Genomic DNA, 16,419 nt, shown 5'->3' with positions numbered 1-16,419 from the left:
GTCTGTTCAGCACCAGTTTTTTCTCCTTGAAAATAGCACCCCCTTCCTTTGAGGAACTTTTCCTTCCCATTCCACTCCTTCTAACTAGAGTACCCCACACCTATCCTTATACCAAAAGTAAGCACATGACTGAGTCCTGGCCAAGCCTAGCACCATCTTCCTGGCCCCAATTTATGACCCACAGATAGGCATGTGACCCATACCAGGCTAACCAAATCCTAAGATTTTTTTTCTAAGTGAGATTAGTAGATTAGTAGAGAAAGTCCTCTGTATCATCAAGGCAACAAAACTACATACAGCTCCAGGGAGGTATGTGGCCATGTCTTTAGACACAGGAAAAAAGCCATAGAAAATGTAACACCCATAGAAAAGCAGAGAAAAATATATTTACTATATATATAATGGACTATTACTCAGCTATAAAAAAGATGGATAAAATCTTGCAATTTGCAACAACATGGATGGACAGAGAGGGTATTTTGCTAAGTGAAATAAGTCAGACAGAGAGAGACAAGTATCATACGATTTTACTTACATGTGGAATCTAAAAAACAAACAGAACAGAAAGAGACTCATAGATACAGGAAATAAATTGTTGGTTACTAGAAGGGGTTGGACTAGGGGGCTGGTCAAATAGGTGAAGGGGGTTAGGAGGTACAATCTCATTTATAAAACAAATTAGTCTTGGAGATATGATGTGCAGCATAAGGAATATAGTCAATAATTTGTAATAACTTTGTGTGGTGACAGGTGGTAATGACTCATGGTGGGGAGTCACTTCATGATGTATAAAAATACTGAATCATGGGGCACCCGGGTGGCTCAATTGAGGGTCTGACTCTTGGTTTTGGCTCAAGTCATGATCTCACAGTTGGTGGGATTGAGCTTCGAGTCAGGCCAGCAGAGAGTCTGCTTGGGATTCTCTCTCTCTCTCCCTCTGTCCCATACTCACTCTCACTGTCTCTCTCTATATATAACAAATAAATAAATCTTAAAAAAAATACTGAAACCCTGATATACACCTGAACAGAATATTGCATGTCAATTATACCTCAATTTTTTTAGTACTTCAATTTTTAAAAATGAACTTAAAAAAAATAGAGTCTTAGGTGTGTTAAGGTGGTTCCTAGCTCTGGAGAGCCTAAGGGCTGCCCGATTCCTGGTATGTCCTCCTTTGATTCTGATTTTCTCCTTCCTGCAAGTCCTCTTTTTGCTCAAGTGAAGTTCAAGGTGAATTTCTTTTATTGGCAGTAAAAACAGCCCTGACAAATGCAATAGGATGTTCGTAGTCTTCCATGTTACTTGGCTAACAATCAGTGCTTTCCAAACTTATAAAGAGGGTTATGGAAGAGTCATTTTTACTCTTGTGAGATATGATTATTAGTGTCTCATTTAACACTATGTGGCTTTCTTTAAAGGAAGAAATGTCACTTGTAATTAGAGTAAAGGGAAATCTCCACCTCCCCAAATAAACATTGGACAGCCTTCACTGACCTTCCATTTTTTACGGATGAAATGGCTTTCTCTGGCTAAGGTTGTTGCTCTGAACCTGGACTTTGATTGAACATTGCTATTTTGGGTCATTTTTATGAGGCCTGCATTAGCCTAACTCCGTCTTTCACTCTTGCTTTATCTGTGTAGCTTCCTAACAATAGGTCAGCTTACAGCTGCCAGCTTGGGTCTGGCAGTCATCACCTGGGCCAGGTTACTTCTGACCTCCTTTCAGTGGATCTTTTGGTTCTACTCACGGAGCTTGTATCACTTGACACTGATTTCTTTTCAGCCGTTGCTAGGATACGCCATCAGCACCCATTCATCCTTTAGAATTACAGCCAACCCAGCTTTGCCTGACTTCTCAGTATTGCAAAAGAGGAGGCAATGTCGGAAAGATTTCCTTTCCGTTTTGTGAAGGGTCACTAGGAATGTTATTGAGGCCTCGGGGAGGGTAGATGCTCTCTATGTAACTCAAATGTTGGTTAGGTTCTTCCTGCTGCTTTAGATTTAGATAAAATGGACTCAAACTCTCTCTGCTCCTTTCACATTTGAAGAAAGCCCAACAGTCTATCCAAAGATTCAGGGAAGGGTATGGTTTACATTCTTGCAGATTAAGCTCTGGCCCCAGATTCCCATTTCTGTTGAGCTAACATATTCAGAAATAGTTCATTCGATAGAATATATAGCCCTGTATGTGCTATACGTCGCTACTCTACATCAACACAAATATGGAACTCAACCCCTTCTCACACTTACCATCAAAAACTACTCACAATAGATATTTTTGGGCCTACCAGACTTTAAAAAGAGGATTTGGGGGCAGCCCTGGTGGCTTAGCAATTTACGCTGCCTCCAGCTCAGGTCGTGATCCTGGAGTCCAAGGACGAGTCCCACGTCGGGTTTCCTGCATGGAGCCTGCTTCTCCCTCTGCCTATGTCTCTGCCTCTCTCTCTCTCTCTCTGTGTCTGTCATAAATAAATAAGTAAAATAAAATCTTAAAAAAAATAAAAAGAGGATTTGGGTGACCAATGGTCTTATTTTACAAAAGGTTATCAGTCTCAAAATTAATATTAGGTATAAAAATACCTGATAAAAATTTTCATTTATTGTATTATCTTTTTAAGATTTTATTTATTCATGAGAGGCAGAGACATAGGCAAAGGGAGAAGCAGGCTCCCTACGGGGACCGCCGATGTGGGACTTGATCCCAGGACCCCGGGATCATGACCTGAGCTAAAGGCAGACGCTCAACCACTGAGCCACCCAGGTGCCCCATTATCAAGTATTTTTATTTTTATTTTTTTAAACATTTTATTTATTTATTCATAGGAGACACACACAGAGAGAGAGATAGAGAGAGAGAGAGAGAGAGGCAGAGACACAGGCAGAGGGAGAAGCAGGCTCCATGCAGGGAGCCTGATGTAGGACTCGATCCTGGGTCTCCAGGATCATGCCCTGGGCTGAAGGCAGCCCTAAACTGCTCAGCCACCCAGGGATCCCTCAAGTATTTTTAAATGTCCTCCTCCACTCTGCTGTGTTGCTTGCTTCTCCTCTTTTCCCTTCTCTTTCCTGTTATTTCCTGCACTGTAAGTAAAAAAGAAAAAGAAAAAAGAAAGAAAGAAAATGAGTTCTCATTTACATAATACAGAGCAATTCAGTTTTCATCTATCCTATGCCCAAATGTCTTTGCATAACTAAGGATTTTGCTTTGTCATGATAGTGTATGAGGGCCCAGGTTATCAAAGAGTGTGTCATGGGTTCATTCTGTTTCACATCAACATTTTGGGGGCTTACTGTGCTAAGTGCTTTCCATGTATATCTCATTCAATTCTCAAAGCCCGCCTGGGAGGCAGGTGCTGTTAGTGCTCACTTCACAAATGCAGAGGCAGAGGCATAACAAGGTAAATGGCTGTGCCCAGGGACACTCAAGCTATCTGATTTTAAATTCAAGTTCCAGTTTTCTAGCAACCACTAGAAAGAAACCCAAGCCGGGTGATTGGAACATGATGGCCTCATGGAGCTGCATGTAACCCATGTTCAAAGCCCACCTTTGAACGTTCATGTTCTCACCAAAATAGAGTACCGTGTCTCTATCTTTTTTTTTTAGGATTTTTATTTATTCATATGAGAGAGAGAGAGAGAGAGAGAGAGGCAGACAGAGACACAGGCAGAGGGAGAAGCAGGCTCCACGCAGGGAGCCTGATGCAGGACTCAATCCCGGGACTCCAGGATCACGCCCTGGGCTGAAGGCAGGCGCTAAACCGCTGAGCCACCCAGGGATCCCAACTATCTTAAGTTGTATTATTTCTCATCTCTTTTACCAGCAGCTGAACAGAATTTGTAACCTATTCCTAACCAGGAATCTCAAACAGAATTCCTAACCTATCCTGGGGTTAAAAAAGTTAACTACTTAACTAGTTGTCAATATTTAAAATCAATATTTAAAAATGAAGTGATTATACATCATAATCTAGATTTCTGCACTTCTTTTTTTTTAAATTTTACTTATTTATTCATGAGAGACACACAGAGAGAGAGTGAGAGACACAGGCAGAAGGAGAAGCAGGATCCATGCAGGGAACCTGATATGGGACTGGATCCAGGGTCTCTAGGATCATGCCCTGGGCTAAAGACAGTGCTAAACCGCTGGGCCACTGGGGCTGCCCCTGCACTCTCTTGAAAAGTAAACCTGTCAACACTGAGACTGTGTTACCCTTGGCAACAACCCGCTACAGCTCGACAACCAGTGGATAACTCAATTATGTTACTTACAGGCTTCGTCACTGTGTGTCCCCCAGTCCAGCAGCTTGGTGAGCAGAAAGGAGAGGTATTGGAGGGACTGAGATAGAAAGTCAACGTGCCCATCTCCTTCCCTACTTAGGAAAAAACCATGTGATGGGACATTTGCATTTCTGGAGTATAGGGGTCTGATGAGAGGGAGTTTCTTGGTCTCTTGGCTCAGAAGTTAAGAAGAGGGGAGTGGTCTCTAGCTTACCTGGAGCATGGTGAAGGCATTGATGGTGACCACTAATGAGGGCTACATAGGGGTGGCAGTGCTAGAGAAAGTGGTTGACGCAATGGACAGCACCTGAAACCCTGGCATGAGTGGTCATGGAGCCCCTGAGGTCCAGCACTGACAACATTCCCTCCAATACCAAATGAACCCCCTTATGGGAGACTGGGAGGATCTAGGGATCATGAGACCAAAAAAAAAAAAAAAAATCCACAGGGGGCTGAAGAAAAAGATGACTGACTCCTTACTAGAGTATGGGAATCTTAGACTCTTGAGATGTCACTCCTGGGAGCAAGAAAAGTTCATCTCCAGACCTAGAAACACTAAAATGCCCCACATGGCTTGGATTGGGACTATTCTCCTACGATGGGATCTCATTTAGATGTTAACTAAATTCAAGTAAGGGAATAGCCAGTCAGCCTTGGGATTCCCCAGAGTTTCCTTTACTGCTCTAATTGGTGCTGTGTTGATTCATTCACTCATTTATACATGCATGTGTGCATTTCTTCCCTGACCTCTTTCCACAGAGAATTTGTGGCTGCTTACAGGAAGAATACCAAAATTTCTAAAGAATAAAATATAAGAACAATTAAAGATTTACAGATGTAGTGGGTATAATTTTTTAATTTTTTAAAGATTTTATTTATTTATTCATGAGAGACAGAGAGAGGCAGAGGGAGAAGCAAGCTCCATGCAGGGAGCCTGACGTGAGACTCGACCCCAGGTCCCCAGGATCAAGGCCCAGGCTGAAGGCAGCGCTAAACTGCTGAGCCACACCGGATACCCTATTTTTTTAATTAAAAATACCTCTGCTGTATTTTTCTTATTACAAAAGTAACAAAAGGGTATTGTAGAAAATTTAGACAATATAAACAAGAAGAAAGAGATTAAAAAGAATATTCATTAAATTTTTTTAATTTAAAAAATTAATAAAAAAAATATTCATTATCCCACCACCTGGAGAAAACCACAGGAACCCTTTATAGGATAGTTTCTCATTCTTTCTGTGCAAAAATATAAATATTTTAGTATTTTATAAACATATGATTATAACCTCCATGTTGTTTTTTAACTTGTTTTTTAAAATTGTAATCAACAATATATTGTGAGCGTTATACAAATATATTTTCACCTATGACATCATTTTAAATGAATGAATAGAATTACATTCTACAGATATATTATAATTTTTTTTGATATATTATAATTTACTTAAACAATTACCTCATTACCAGGCAAGACTTTGAAATCTATTGCTATATTCTTTTTTTTTTTTATTGCTATATTCTAATAACCAGTTGGAAACTTCTATTTCAGATAAATACATTTTGGCTCTCTCAGCCTGCCGGACCCCTGGCATGAATCAAGGAGAAGTAGCTCAGGAGGTAAGAAAAAAATCTGTTGAACAATCATAGTACCAAAGCTATTTACTATTCTCTTCTAAGCACAAAAGAATGACTCTTCTCACTATTTTTTATCTTCTGTGTTATGTAACTTCTTAGAGTTTTGAACTGGGCTGCTCTAACATTATTATGTCTCTAACTTGGGAAATTCTTCAGGGAATGAATAGTGATTCATCTTCCCAATGGCTTACTTGAACCAAAGTGACATGCAGAATGTTATAATAGAGTGCTGGGTTTCAGGAAGCAACCATCCTTGATAATAAATAAAGCAAGAACTTAACAGAACATTAACTCATCTTTGGGGTGTGCTCCATGAGTCCTTCCAAGAGGGTATCAAGATCCATCTTCAGAGATTATTCATGTGAGTTGTTTTCCGTGTCTCATTTCATTTGCTGGCACAGCTGCTGGACAGCTGAGCATGGCCACAATCATACCACAGGAGCCTTCTCTTCCAGTCATCCTCTCCCATACACACACTCTCTCTGCCCCCTCCTTTTTTGTTTAAGCAAAAGTCCTTCCAGGAGAGAGACTTTCACTAGTTGCCTTTCTCTTTAGTTTAGAATGTATATTACATGCATTTCACCTTCCCCTGTACATCTGATGCTCAGTCATCTGTTGTTGGCCATCCAGCCATTATTCCTCTTCCTTCATAGTAATAATATTCTATTTACCTGCGGAAACCATCACTCCCACCATTCTCAGCCACTTCTGATTAGACACTGATTTCCCTTCCCCCCGGAGGCAGTGATTGGCTCAAAGTTAGTCACAAGACCTAAGCTAGTCCAATCAGAGGTCCTTTGACAGGGATTCTGGGACACAGAGTCCTTTCTTTCCTATTTGATGGTACAGTAGTCCTCCTTACACGTTCCGAGGCTTCGATTACCCCAAAGGAGTAGATGATCCTACTTCTGACAAATTGTCAGAAAGTCAGTAGTAGCCTCATGCTGTGTCACAGTGCCTGCATTATTCTCCTCACTTCATCTCATTACCTAGGCATTTTGTCATCTCATTACATCACAAGAAGGGTGAGTACAGGACAGTAAGATATTTTGAAAGAGAGAGGGACCACATTCACATAGCTCTTAGGATGGAATGTTGTTGTAATTGTTCTATTTTTATTGTTGGTTATTGTTGTTAATCTCTTATGGTGCCTATTTATGTCAGACTTTATCACAGGTGTGTATGTAGAAGGAAAAACATGTAGGACTATCCGCAGTTTTAGGCATCCACTGAGGGTCTCCAAACATATCTTCTCCTGATAAGAGGGGACTATGTTATGAGGAAGCATGCCCCACCCCTGCCCCCCGGAGGTACTGGGACACATCTTGCAACAATGAGGATAGCCAGCTTTAGGAAGAAGAGAGTAGGGGCATCTGGGTGACTCAGTGGTTGAGCATCTGCCTTCCGCTCAAGGCTGAAGATAGAGTCCCGGGATAGAGTCCCACATCAGGCTCCCTTCATGGAGCCCGCTTCTCCTCTCTCTGCCTGTGTCTGCCTCTCTCTGGGTCTCTCATGAATAAATAAATAAAATCTTTTTTTAAAAAAATGAAGAGAGCAGAGATGAGAAGAAACTGAATCCTTTGAGTTGCTGGATCAAATCTTGTCCAAGTCCATTTTACATTTGTTCCTTTCAAATATGTGAGCCAATAAATTCTTTTCCTGTCTAAGCCAGTTGGGGAAAGGTTTTCTGATGCTTACAAGCTGAAAGATCCCTAAACTAACCGATGCCATTTGTAAAGAAACTATAGCAGACTTTCTTCCAGCTTTCATCCCTTTGATACCTTTCTTATTTACAGATTCCTCCTCCTCTATAATCCATGGGGTTCCTGCCTGCTAAGCGTCCACAGCTGCTTCTCATTGCTGCCTTTTGTGCAACTCTCCTCTTTTCCATAGGTCCCAACAAACAGCCAACCTCCCCTTCTTTTCAAAGCCACCATCCTCTTCTCCCTGGGAGATCTCCCTTCTCCAGGAGTAACAAAGAAATGGGATGCAGTCCTCCCCAGTTTCCTTCTCCTTGCCTTTCTTAGAAGGCAGTCACTTGGGATCTTTCTGACTTCCAAGAGTAATTGCCCAACCACTGGGGGACAACATTCAGTGAAACAAAATGGCAAGTGCGGGGTGTTTGCATGGGGTGCAGAAGGCACTTGCTGTAGGACCTAGTTCCTGGATGGTTCCAGACTTTCTCCCTTGTTTGACATTAGATCATTGTCCTAAGCTGATCAGCTCAGGATAATTCAAGTTTATGCCTTTGCTAGTTCTGGGGACATTTTACGTTGCAACGTAAATTTGCATCCTCGGTTTTGCCGCAGGTATGGATTTCTAGGTCTCCTTAGAGGAAGAAAGCACTTCCTACCTCATCCCCACACACAATTGCCTTGGTTGTCAGGCCACTCTGCACCTACTTCATAGATACCTCATCTGCCCTTCTACGGGAGCTGTCCAACTCTGGCCCTTGGAAATCCTACCCTACTATGAGTGACACCTATCTATGGTTTATTCCTTAGCACTAAGTCTCTTCCTTCATGGTAAGAGTACCCCAGTTACCTTGCAGGAGGAACCTTCTCCCTCATGTAGTCATGTAGTTTGGGCAGGAATGCCCTTAGCTCCACAGGTGGGTTCTGATTAACTTAAATGAATCAGTAAAGCCCGCACATCAGACTACGGTGATTGGTTCAGGATGGGCACACGACCCCATCCTGCCAAAGAGACATGAGGAAATATTTGCTAAAGTTCTATCTATGTCTTGCAACTTCATGGATGCCTTCTTGGCTTCAGCCGCTTGGAAGTCCTCCCTTGTTTCCATGTCCAGATAGCTCTGTCCTACTTAGTGGGTCTCTCTAGTGCTTTCTCAAGATAGATATTAATGCAGATTCTATTCTTTTTTTTTTTAAGATTTTATTTATTCATGAGAGACACAGAGAAAGAGAGAGGCAGAGACGCAGGCAGAGGGAGGAGCAGGCTCCATGCAGGGAGCCCAATGTGGGACTCAATCCCCGGTCTCCAGGATCACTCCCTGGACTGAAGGCGGCGCTAAACCGCTGAGCCACCAGGGCTGCCCCAGCAGATTCTATTCTAACGAAAGTTTAGCTCCTTTACCTCTTGTTCTAAACCAAGAATAGTAAAAGGGTTTTTATCTTGTGGGTCAGCTCTGATCCATAAGTATTCATTCTCTGGGATCTGTGCTGAGAAAGATTCTGAGGCTGCCTCTGGCTTCAGCAAGAAGGTGTATGATGATCACTTAGTAATGTCTGCCATGTGCATGGAGTGGAGAGTGACTGTGTACCTCATGTTTCTGATATCACTGTTCTAAGTCAGGGTCTGAGCCTAGCTCCTCTGGTGGTCACCACCTTCCAGTGACACATGTGTCCTTTTTTGGTTCGTAACTCTTACGGGTACACCCAATATGCTTTTGCTCCTTGTCTAAGGAACACATTAAGTTCCCAGTCCTCTTACAGACCTGAAGTGGTTGACCTACCCTAAGACAAATTATTTGCTCAACACTCTTCCTGGTTTATATTATTTGCTCCTTCCATCTGCTCAAGTCTCTGATGGCTCATTCAAGTGTCCCAGTGGGGGTTCCTTCCCCTCCTCCCCCAATGATAAAGGCCATTCTAGAATTATAAACTTACAATATAAATCTAGCTTAAGCACAAATAGACATGATTTCTACCAAGAGAACATGTGGACTGTTGAACACACAGCAACTCCCATCCATGACAAATAAAATTTCATCCTTTTTATAGACATCACCAAGCCAAACTTTATTCATTATTCTCTCCTTGAAACCACAGCAAAGTCTTTGGCGCTGTAAAAATTTGATCCCTGAACAAAATCCATTTGTATTGGCATTTGAGCCCTACCAATGCCTTAGCATATTTATACTGTTTTTTTTTAAAGATTTTATTTATTTATTTATTCGTGAGAGACACAGAGAGAGAGAGAGAGAGGCAGAGGGAGAAGCAAGCTCCATGTAGGGAGCCTGATGTGGAACTCGATCCCGGGACTCCAGGATCATGCCCTGGGCTGAAGGCAAGCACTAAACTGCTGAGCCACCCAGGGATCCCCTATTTATCCTTCTTTTAATGGGATTTCTGTCTTGTGATTATAAACGATTTATTATATGAGTATCCAGTATAGTGTATAATCAGTGCCAACTTACAGTTCATATCACAGTTTAGGGATGGATTTGTCTGAGGTACCACTCACGCTTGTCACCAAGATCTTACTAGTGATTGGAACAATGATGCAGCATTTGCAGAAGGGTGTCTAGTCTGTGGGCTCCTTACCTTATGGTCTGTGCTGTGAAAATATGAGGGGCCCAGAGTCCTCTGTGAGAATTAGAGAATCCCCATCTCACGATTCACCTGCAGAGTCCCTTTTACCATATAAGGTAATAGGTTCCAGTGATTGAGACACAATATCTTCTGGTGGGGCCATTATTCAGACTATCACAGACCTGTATCTATAGAGGTCCTGTTAATAGAGGGTATTATACAAAGTGAAATGAGTCAATTGGAGAAAGATAATTATCATATGATTTTACTCATGTGAATTTAAGAAACAAAACAGAGGATTATAGGGGAAGAGAGGAAAAAATAAAACAAGACAAAATCAGAGAAGGAGACAAATCATAAGAGACTCTTAATCATAGGAAACAAACTGAGGGTTGTTGGAGGGGTAGGGATGGGGGGAATGGGGTATCTGGGTGATGGGCATTAAGGAGGGCAGGTGATGTCATGAGCACTGGGTGTTATATAAGTCTGATGAATCAGTGACCTCTACCTCTGAAACCAATAATACATTATATGTTAATTAATTGAATTTAAGTAAAATTTTTTAAAAATTTAAATTTAAAAAAAGAGCTAAAGGAAGAGTAAGGTCAGGGGCTGCTGGAACACAGAAGTAAGTGATCTATCCTAGCTTTGCAGGTTGGAGGGGACTTCCTGGAGGAAGTGACTTTTAAACTGGAGTTGCAGGGATGAACCCATGTGGTCAGTTTTCAATAAGTATTTGTTGAATGAATAAGATCATTAAACATGCTAGTAGCTTTAAGGAAAAACAAAATATAGGGGTCCCGCTGCTGCTCAAAAGGAACAAGCTTGGCATTACATCATTTTCTTGTCCCATATTGTAACTGCTGGAAATACGACAATGCTGCATACATCCCACACTATTTATTTATTTATTTATTTATTTATTTATTTATTTATTTATTTATTTATTTCAGCCCACACAATTTAATGAAAATTTTGGAACATAAATCCTGGCTTTCTCTGTGGTGCACTGGTTATGATTTTGTCATGTGGGATCCATGCCTCCCTCTCACTGTGGTTCATCTCTAACTCTGCCACTTACTAACGAAGTGACCTTGGAGAATGTACCTAAACTCAGTGTCTCAGGTTTTCATATGTAAAGTGAAGTGATACATGTACCTCCAGCACATGATTGTTATGGGAATTAACATAATCAGATGATGTGCATAAAGTGTTTGGAACACTGCTTGACACAGAGTTTATTTATGAGCTGATATTATTAGTCCCCCAGTTTTCCCCTCGGGAAACATCTCTTCCCCGCCTTCAGCCTCTGTGTTTCAGAGAGAGCTGCTTCCCCTTGACCTCTGCTTGCAGTCTGGCCCCGGAGCCCTGCCTGAGTCGGGATTGGCTGGCCCAATCTCTCCAGGGGGTAACAACTGACTTGCTTCTGATTAACTGCCCCTACTTAGTAAATCAAAGCTCATTTTATAACTTAACTGATCCACTTTATAAAAGAAAACACTTCCATAATACATAAATTCAGAATTGATGTGTGAAAGCTGTGTGCTCTGCTCTAAAGTGACAGGAGCAGAGCCAGTATTTTGGATCCACCTCTGTCCGTCCTGCTGAGTTCCACTCCTCAGCACTACAGTTTCTAGATGTTGAATCCTTAGCCTGCTGTCATCTTCCCCCTCGTTCTTTTTGTCCTTGTGGATGTCTACCAATTTTATTATTTCACAGTGATGTTATTGGGGTTTCAGAAGGGAGAAGCGTTCGATCCCCTTTACTTAACTGTAAAGTTTGCGAGCAATTAAAAGAATTTTGCTGGAAAATGGACAGGCAGCTTCACCCAGGGCAGCCCATCTTTTACAAGCCCCTGAACTACACCAATTTAGGTAGAAGTTACATCTACAAACCCCCGATAACTATTTTTTCAGGAAGTGTGAGTGCTCAGAAACCTTCACACTTCAGGGTGAAGTTTCTTGTCTTTAAAAGAAATAATAAATCACAGAGTAAGAATTAATCCTCGGGCTCCCAAATGGATGCCAGCTCTTTGTCAGGATTGATGGCCTGTTCCCATAGAGTCTTGGTTTATTTTTTGGCTTTGTTTTTTAACCATTGTCTTTCTTCACTCTCTCCTGTGTGATCAACCATGGAGTCAGGCTAAACTATCATCTGCCTCTTGCCCAGTTCTCCCTCCTGTATCAACTGCCACCATGACCACAGAACAAAACCAAGGAGACAGGAGGACAAAATTCAGTCATCTGAAAATGCCTATTCAGGAAGTCCCAGTTGCTGACTCGTAGACCTTGCAGTAGTACATCTTGACATCGTAGGGGTCAGGATGAGCTGCCCACTCAGATAATTTTTTGTACATTTCTCCAGACATAACACCAAGTTCCCCTGGAAACCACTTACAAGCATAAAATTGAACAAGCAAAATTCCTCTCCTCCCATAGTCTTTTGTTTCAGGTACCAGTACCACCCTGAAAACTAATAACGGAGGCTGACAGCTTATACACCAGCTAGATCCTGTATTTCTCTGTAAACTAACCCCCTCCCCCCACCCCCAGGCTTGGGGGTTTGGGTGGCTCAGTCCTTGAGCATCTGACTCTTGATTTTTGGATCAGGTCATGTTCTCAGGGTGGTGAGATTGAGGTGGTGCTGGGTGCTCAGCAGGGAGTTTCCTTGGGATTCTTGTCCCCTCTCTCTTAGCCTTTGCTCCTCCTCCCTTCCCCTGTGCTCTCTCTCTCTCTCTCAAATAAATAAATACATTTTTTATCAATGCATCAATAAATCAATAAATCCCACTATGCCCCCCAGCCCCTTCTTCTGGGCGGGCTTGCAATGTTTAAAGGCCATAGCCTGCTGCAGCCTCCTTTGTGCGGCAAAGCAATAAAGCTACGGTACCTCTTTATCCCAAACTCTGTCTTTGGCTCTGAAGCACAGAGGTTGTTTCTTGACCACACTCTCCCTTTACCTCTCCCCACCCAAATACCTCATAATAAATTATGATGCCAGGGAAAGATCCAGATTCTGTGGAAACTAAGCTTTTACAATTTGGAGACAGGTGGATTCCTTCCTTAGCAGAGAGAAGGGAAAATTATGAATATAAAATTAAGTCCGGGGGCTCCTGTGTGGCTCAGTCATTCAAGTATCTGACCCTTGATTTTGATTCATGTCATGATCTCCGGGTTGTGAGACTGAGCCCCATGTCTGGCTCCACACTAGGAGTGGAGCCTGCTTAAGATTCTCTCCCTTTCACCCTACCCCTGCATCACTCTCTCTCTAAAAAAATAGATAAATAAATAAATATGAAGTAGAATAATATTTAAACTGAGAAGAGAAATTATATAGCAAATTACAAAATTTGAAAAGCTCACAAATGCTTTAAAAATCTAGAAAAATAATATCTTTATTATTTGACAGCTTGAGAGATCTCTTTAATACCTTTATCTCTGTATTTTTTGGTGACATACCTGTATGCACTTCTTTTTTTTTTTAAGATTTATTTATTTATTTCAGATTGAGGGGTGGGGAGGGGAAGGGAGAGAGAATCTTCAAGCAGACTTACCACTGAGCGTGGAGCCCCATGACTCATGAGATCATGACCCAAGCCAAAACCAAGAGTCAGACACTCAACTGACTGAGCCATCCAGGTGCCCCTGTTTATACTTCTTTATATGATAATGAATTTGTAATAGCATTTTCTATTGAAAGATAAATCAGTTTTTCCTTAGCATAATTGAATATTTTTTTTATTGTTATATCAGAAAAGGTTTTTCAGCTTTAGAACTGGTTATTGGTAAATCATGTAAATTTTTTTAATAGTTGTCAAATTTGGGAAACCCTATATCAATTTTCTTTCATATATGAGCTGTAAGATTTCATGCACATTTCAAAGTTTTCTTGCACAGGAACTAAACATAGATACTTTTTGAACTGATGACTCTCATTAACCAGTTTGTCAATGGAAACCCTATTGTGCTGGTGGAATGTGAGGTTAGTATTTTAAATTAGATCAACAATAGATTACCAAACAATATAAAAGCCTACTCTTTACTTCTATTCAAACTGTATTTCTTCCTCTTAATGAATTCTTACTTTGGGTATAATTTGAAACAATTTATAATTTTGACTTACAATGCGCTTCTCAATGTCAGAATGGTTTCTATTGATTTTATTGCTTATTTATGACGCCCCTTCCGTTCCCATTCCTAACCCCATTCTATAACATGAGAAGCCTCTCACAAACATCTGTGGACATTCTGGTCCACATATTGAAGATTATCCATAACCTCCAGTAACCAGCCATGACTGGCCATCTCTTGGGCCTAGAGGTATGCATTCCTACAGCATGGTCCACTCCTAGAAGGATGGACTGAGGGGAGAGGCCCATGTAGATCCTGGAAGCAGGCTCAGGGCCATTTGGGCAGGGAATTCTAGGGTCCTAGGTACTCAAAATATGGGCAAGAGCGGGAGGGCATGCATTCTGGGTATGCATATCCTTTTGACCTTGCAGACTTCTCTTCTTTAGAGGAGGGGTACAGCAAGAGGAGAGCCTCTAAAGTGTGAGGCCCAGGACAAGAGCCCCTGTTGCCCAGGTCCAAGGGTAGGGCTGATACCCACCTCAATTTTCCTTTAACCAGATCTTCAAAATATCCACACCCTCTCCAGTTCCACCCTGGAACAGGAAGCATGATACAAATTTTACTAAAAAACAAGAGTGTATCAAACACATTCCTAAGACCCTTCTAGGGCCTTGGAAGGTACCTGTACAAGTGAGGGATTGCCTTAGTGTCACAATAAGCTGCCTCCGGATAATGTGCAGCAATCATCTGGCAACCTGGCACATTGAAAGGGCACCAATCTCAAAGTTCAACCTCAGATTTAAATTTTTGTCCTCATTTAGAATCAAAGTTTTAAGGTAATCACTATGGTGATCCTGGGCGTGCATTCTCAGAACCATGCCTTGCCTTTGATTTGTTCCGTGTCAGTAAGGCAGCACCAGCCTGCAGGAGGTCAAGGGGGTGAGGGAGAAGCCAGTATAATTCTTTCCTTCCCTTTCTGCCTGGGGCTTCTCTCTGCCTCTAACTCTCACTGGGCAGACCTCTGTGCCTCATGATTCCAGCTTTTCCTGGGTGACCCTGGGTGACTCTGGGCTCTGGTAATACCACCTCCTCCTTTTGTCCCTTTAGCTCAGTGTTTCTCACCAGGAACCTTTCTGTCTATCCCTCCTCTCCGTTCCTCCCTCCCCACAACTCAAGGGACATTTAGCGATGTTGGGAAATCTTTTTGGTGGTTACAACTTGCATGGGTGATGCTTCTAGCATCTAGTGGATATAATGGCTGGAGAGAAAGGCTAAACATCCTATGAAGCACAGGACAGCTCTCCACAACAGGATTATCTACCCCAAAAGGTCACTAGTGCCCAGACTGAGAAACCTGCTCCTGCCTAAGATAGTAGCGGCTCCTTTGGTTGTTGTCCTATTTGGTGTTAAGCTCTTCTGTCATGTGTGATCAGTTCCCTGTATTGAATTCCCACTATGTAAACAGCCAAAGCGCCTTGTTTTCTTGGTTAAATTGAGTAATGCCTCCCCAAAGTATGAGCTTCTTTTCTTTTTTCTTCCCTATTCAAATCAGTCAATGATAATTTCTCTGCCACCTTCCCATGGAGCCTGGAAATTTTCATCTCCCATATGTATTAGTCAAAGTTCTTCAGAGAAACAGAAAAAATAGGATATATATGTAAGGATACATATAACAGATTTATTGTTGGAATTGGTTCATGCAATTATGAAGCCTGAGAATTCCCCCCAATCTGCTGTCTGTGCACTGGAGAACCAAGAAAGCCAGTGGTCTGAGTTCAAAGGCCCATGAGCCAGAAACATCAAGGTCTGAGGATCAGAGAAGATGGATGTCCCAGTTTAAGTAAAGAGCAAATTTGCCCTTCCTCTGACTTTTTGTTTTACTTAGGCCCTCAACAGATTGGATGATGCCCGCCTGCTTTGGTGATGGCTTTACTCACTCTACAGATTCAGGTACTAATCTCTTCCAGAAGCACCAGAAGACATATCCAGAAATAATGTTTTGCCAGCTATCTGTGAATGCCCTAGCTCAGTCAAGTTGACACAAACTTTTTCTTTTTTTTTTTTTTTAAGATTTATTTGAAAGAGAGAGAGCAAGCAGTGGGGAGGGTAGAGGTAGAGGAAAAGAATCTTAAGCAGACTCTCCACTGAGTGGGGAGCCTGACATT

At 41.8% G+C, this 16,419-nt stretch overlaps 1 protein-coding gene across 2 annotated transcripts in view; it reads left to right on the top strand.

Annotated features, from left to right (window-relative positions):
* Nucleotides 1–6,599: 6,599 nt before the first annotated feature.
* LOC144282334 (uncharacterized) overlaps nt 6,600–16,419 on the top strand; it is a 106,633-nt gene continuing 96,813 nt past the window's right edge. For both annotated transcript variants that reach the window (XM_077845849.1, XM_077845848.1), the window contains exon 1: nt 6,600–6,935. In XM_077845849.1, the coding sequence (XP_077701975.1) occupies nt 6,807–6,935 (129 nt within the window). In that variant the 5' untranslated portion in view covers nt 6,600–6,806. The remainder of the gene's footprint in view (nt 6,936–16,419) is intronic.

This window comes from Canis aureus, chromosome 13 (assembly GCF_053574225.1).
Source record: "Canis aureus isolate CA01 chromosome 13, VMU_Caureus_v.1.0, whole genome shotgun sequence".
In the NCBI taxonomy this organism is placed as follows: Eukaryota; Metazoa; Chordata; class Mammalia; order Carnivora; family Canidae; genus Canis; species Canis aureus.
Note: the sequence above shows the minus strand (reverse complement) of the source record. Positions and strands in the feature narration are given on the sequence as shown.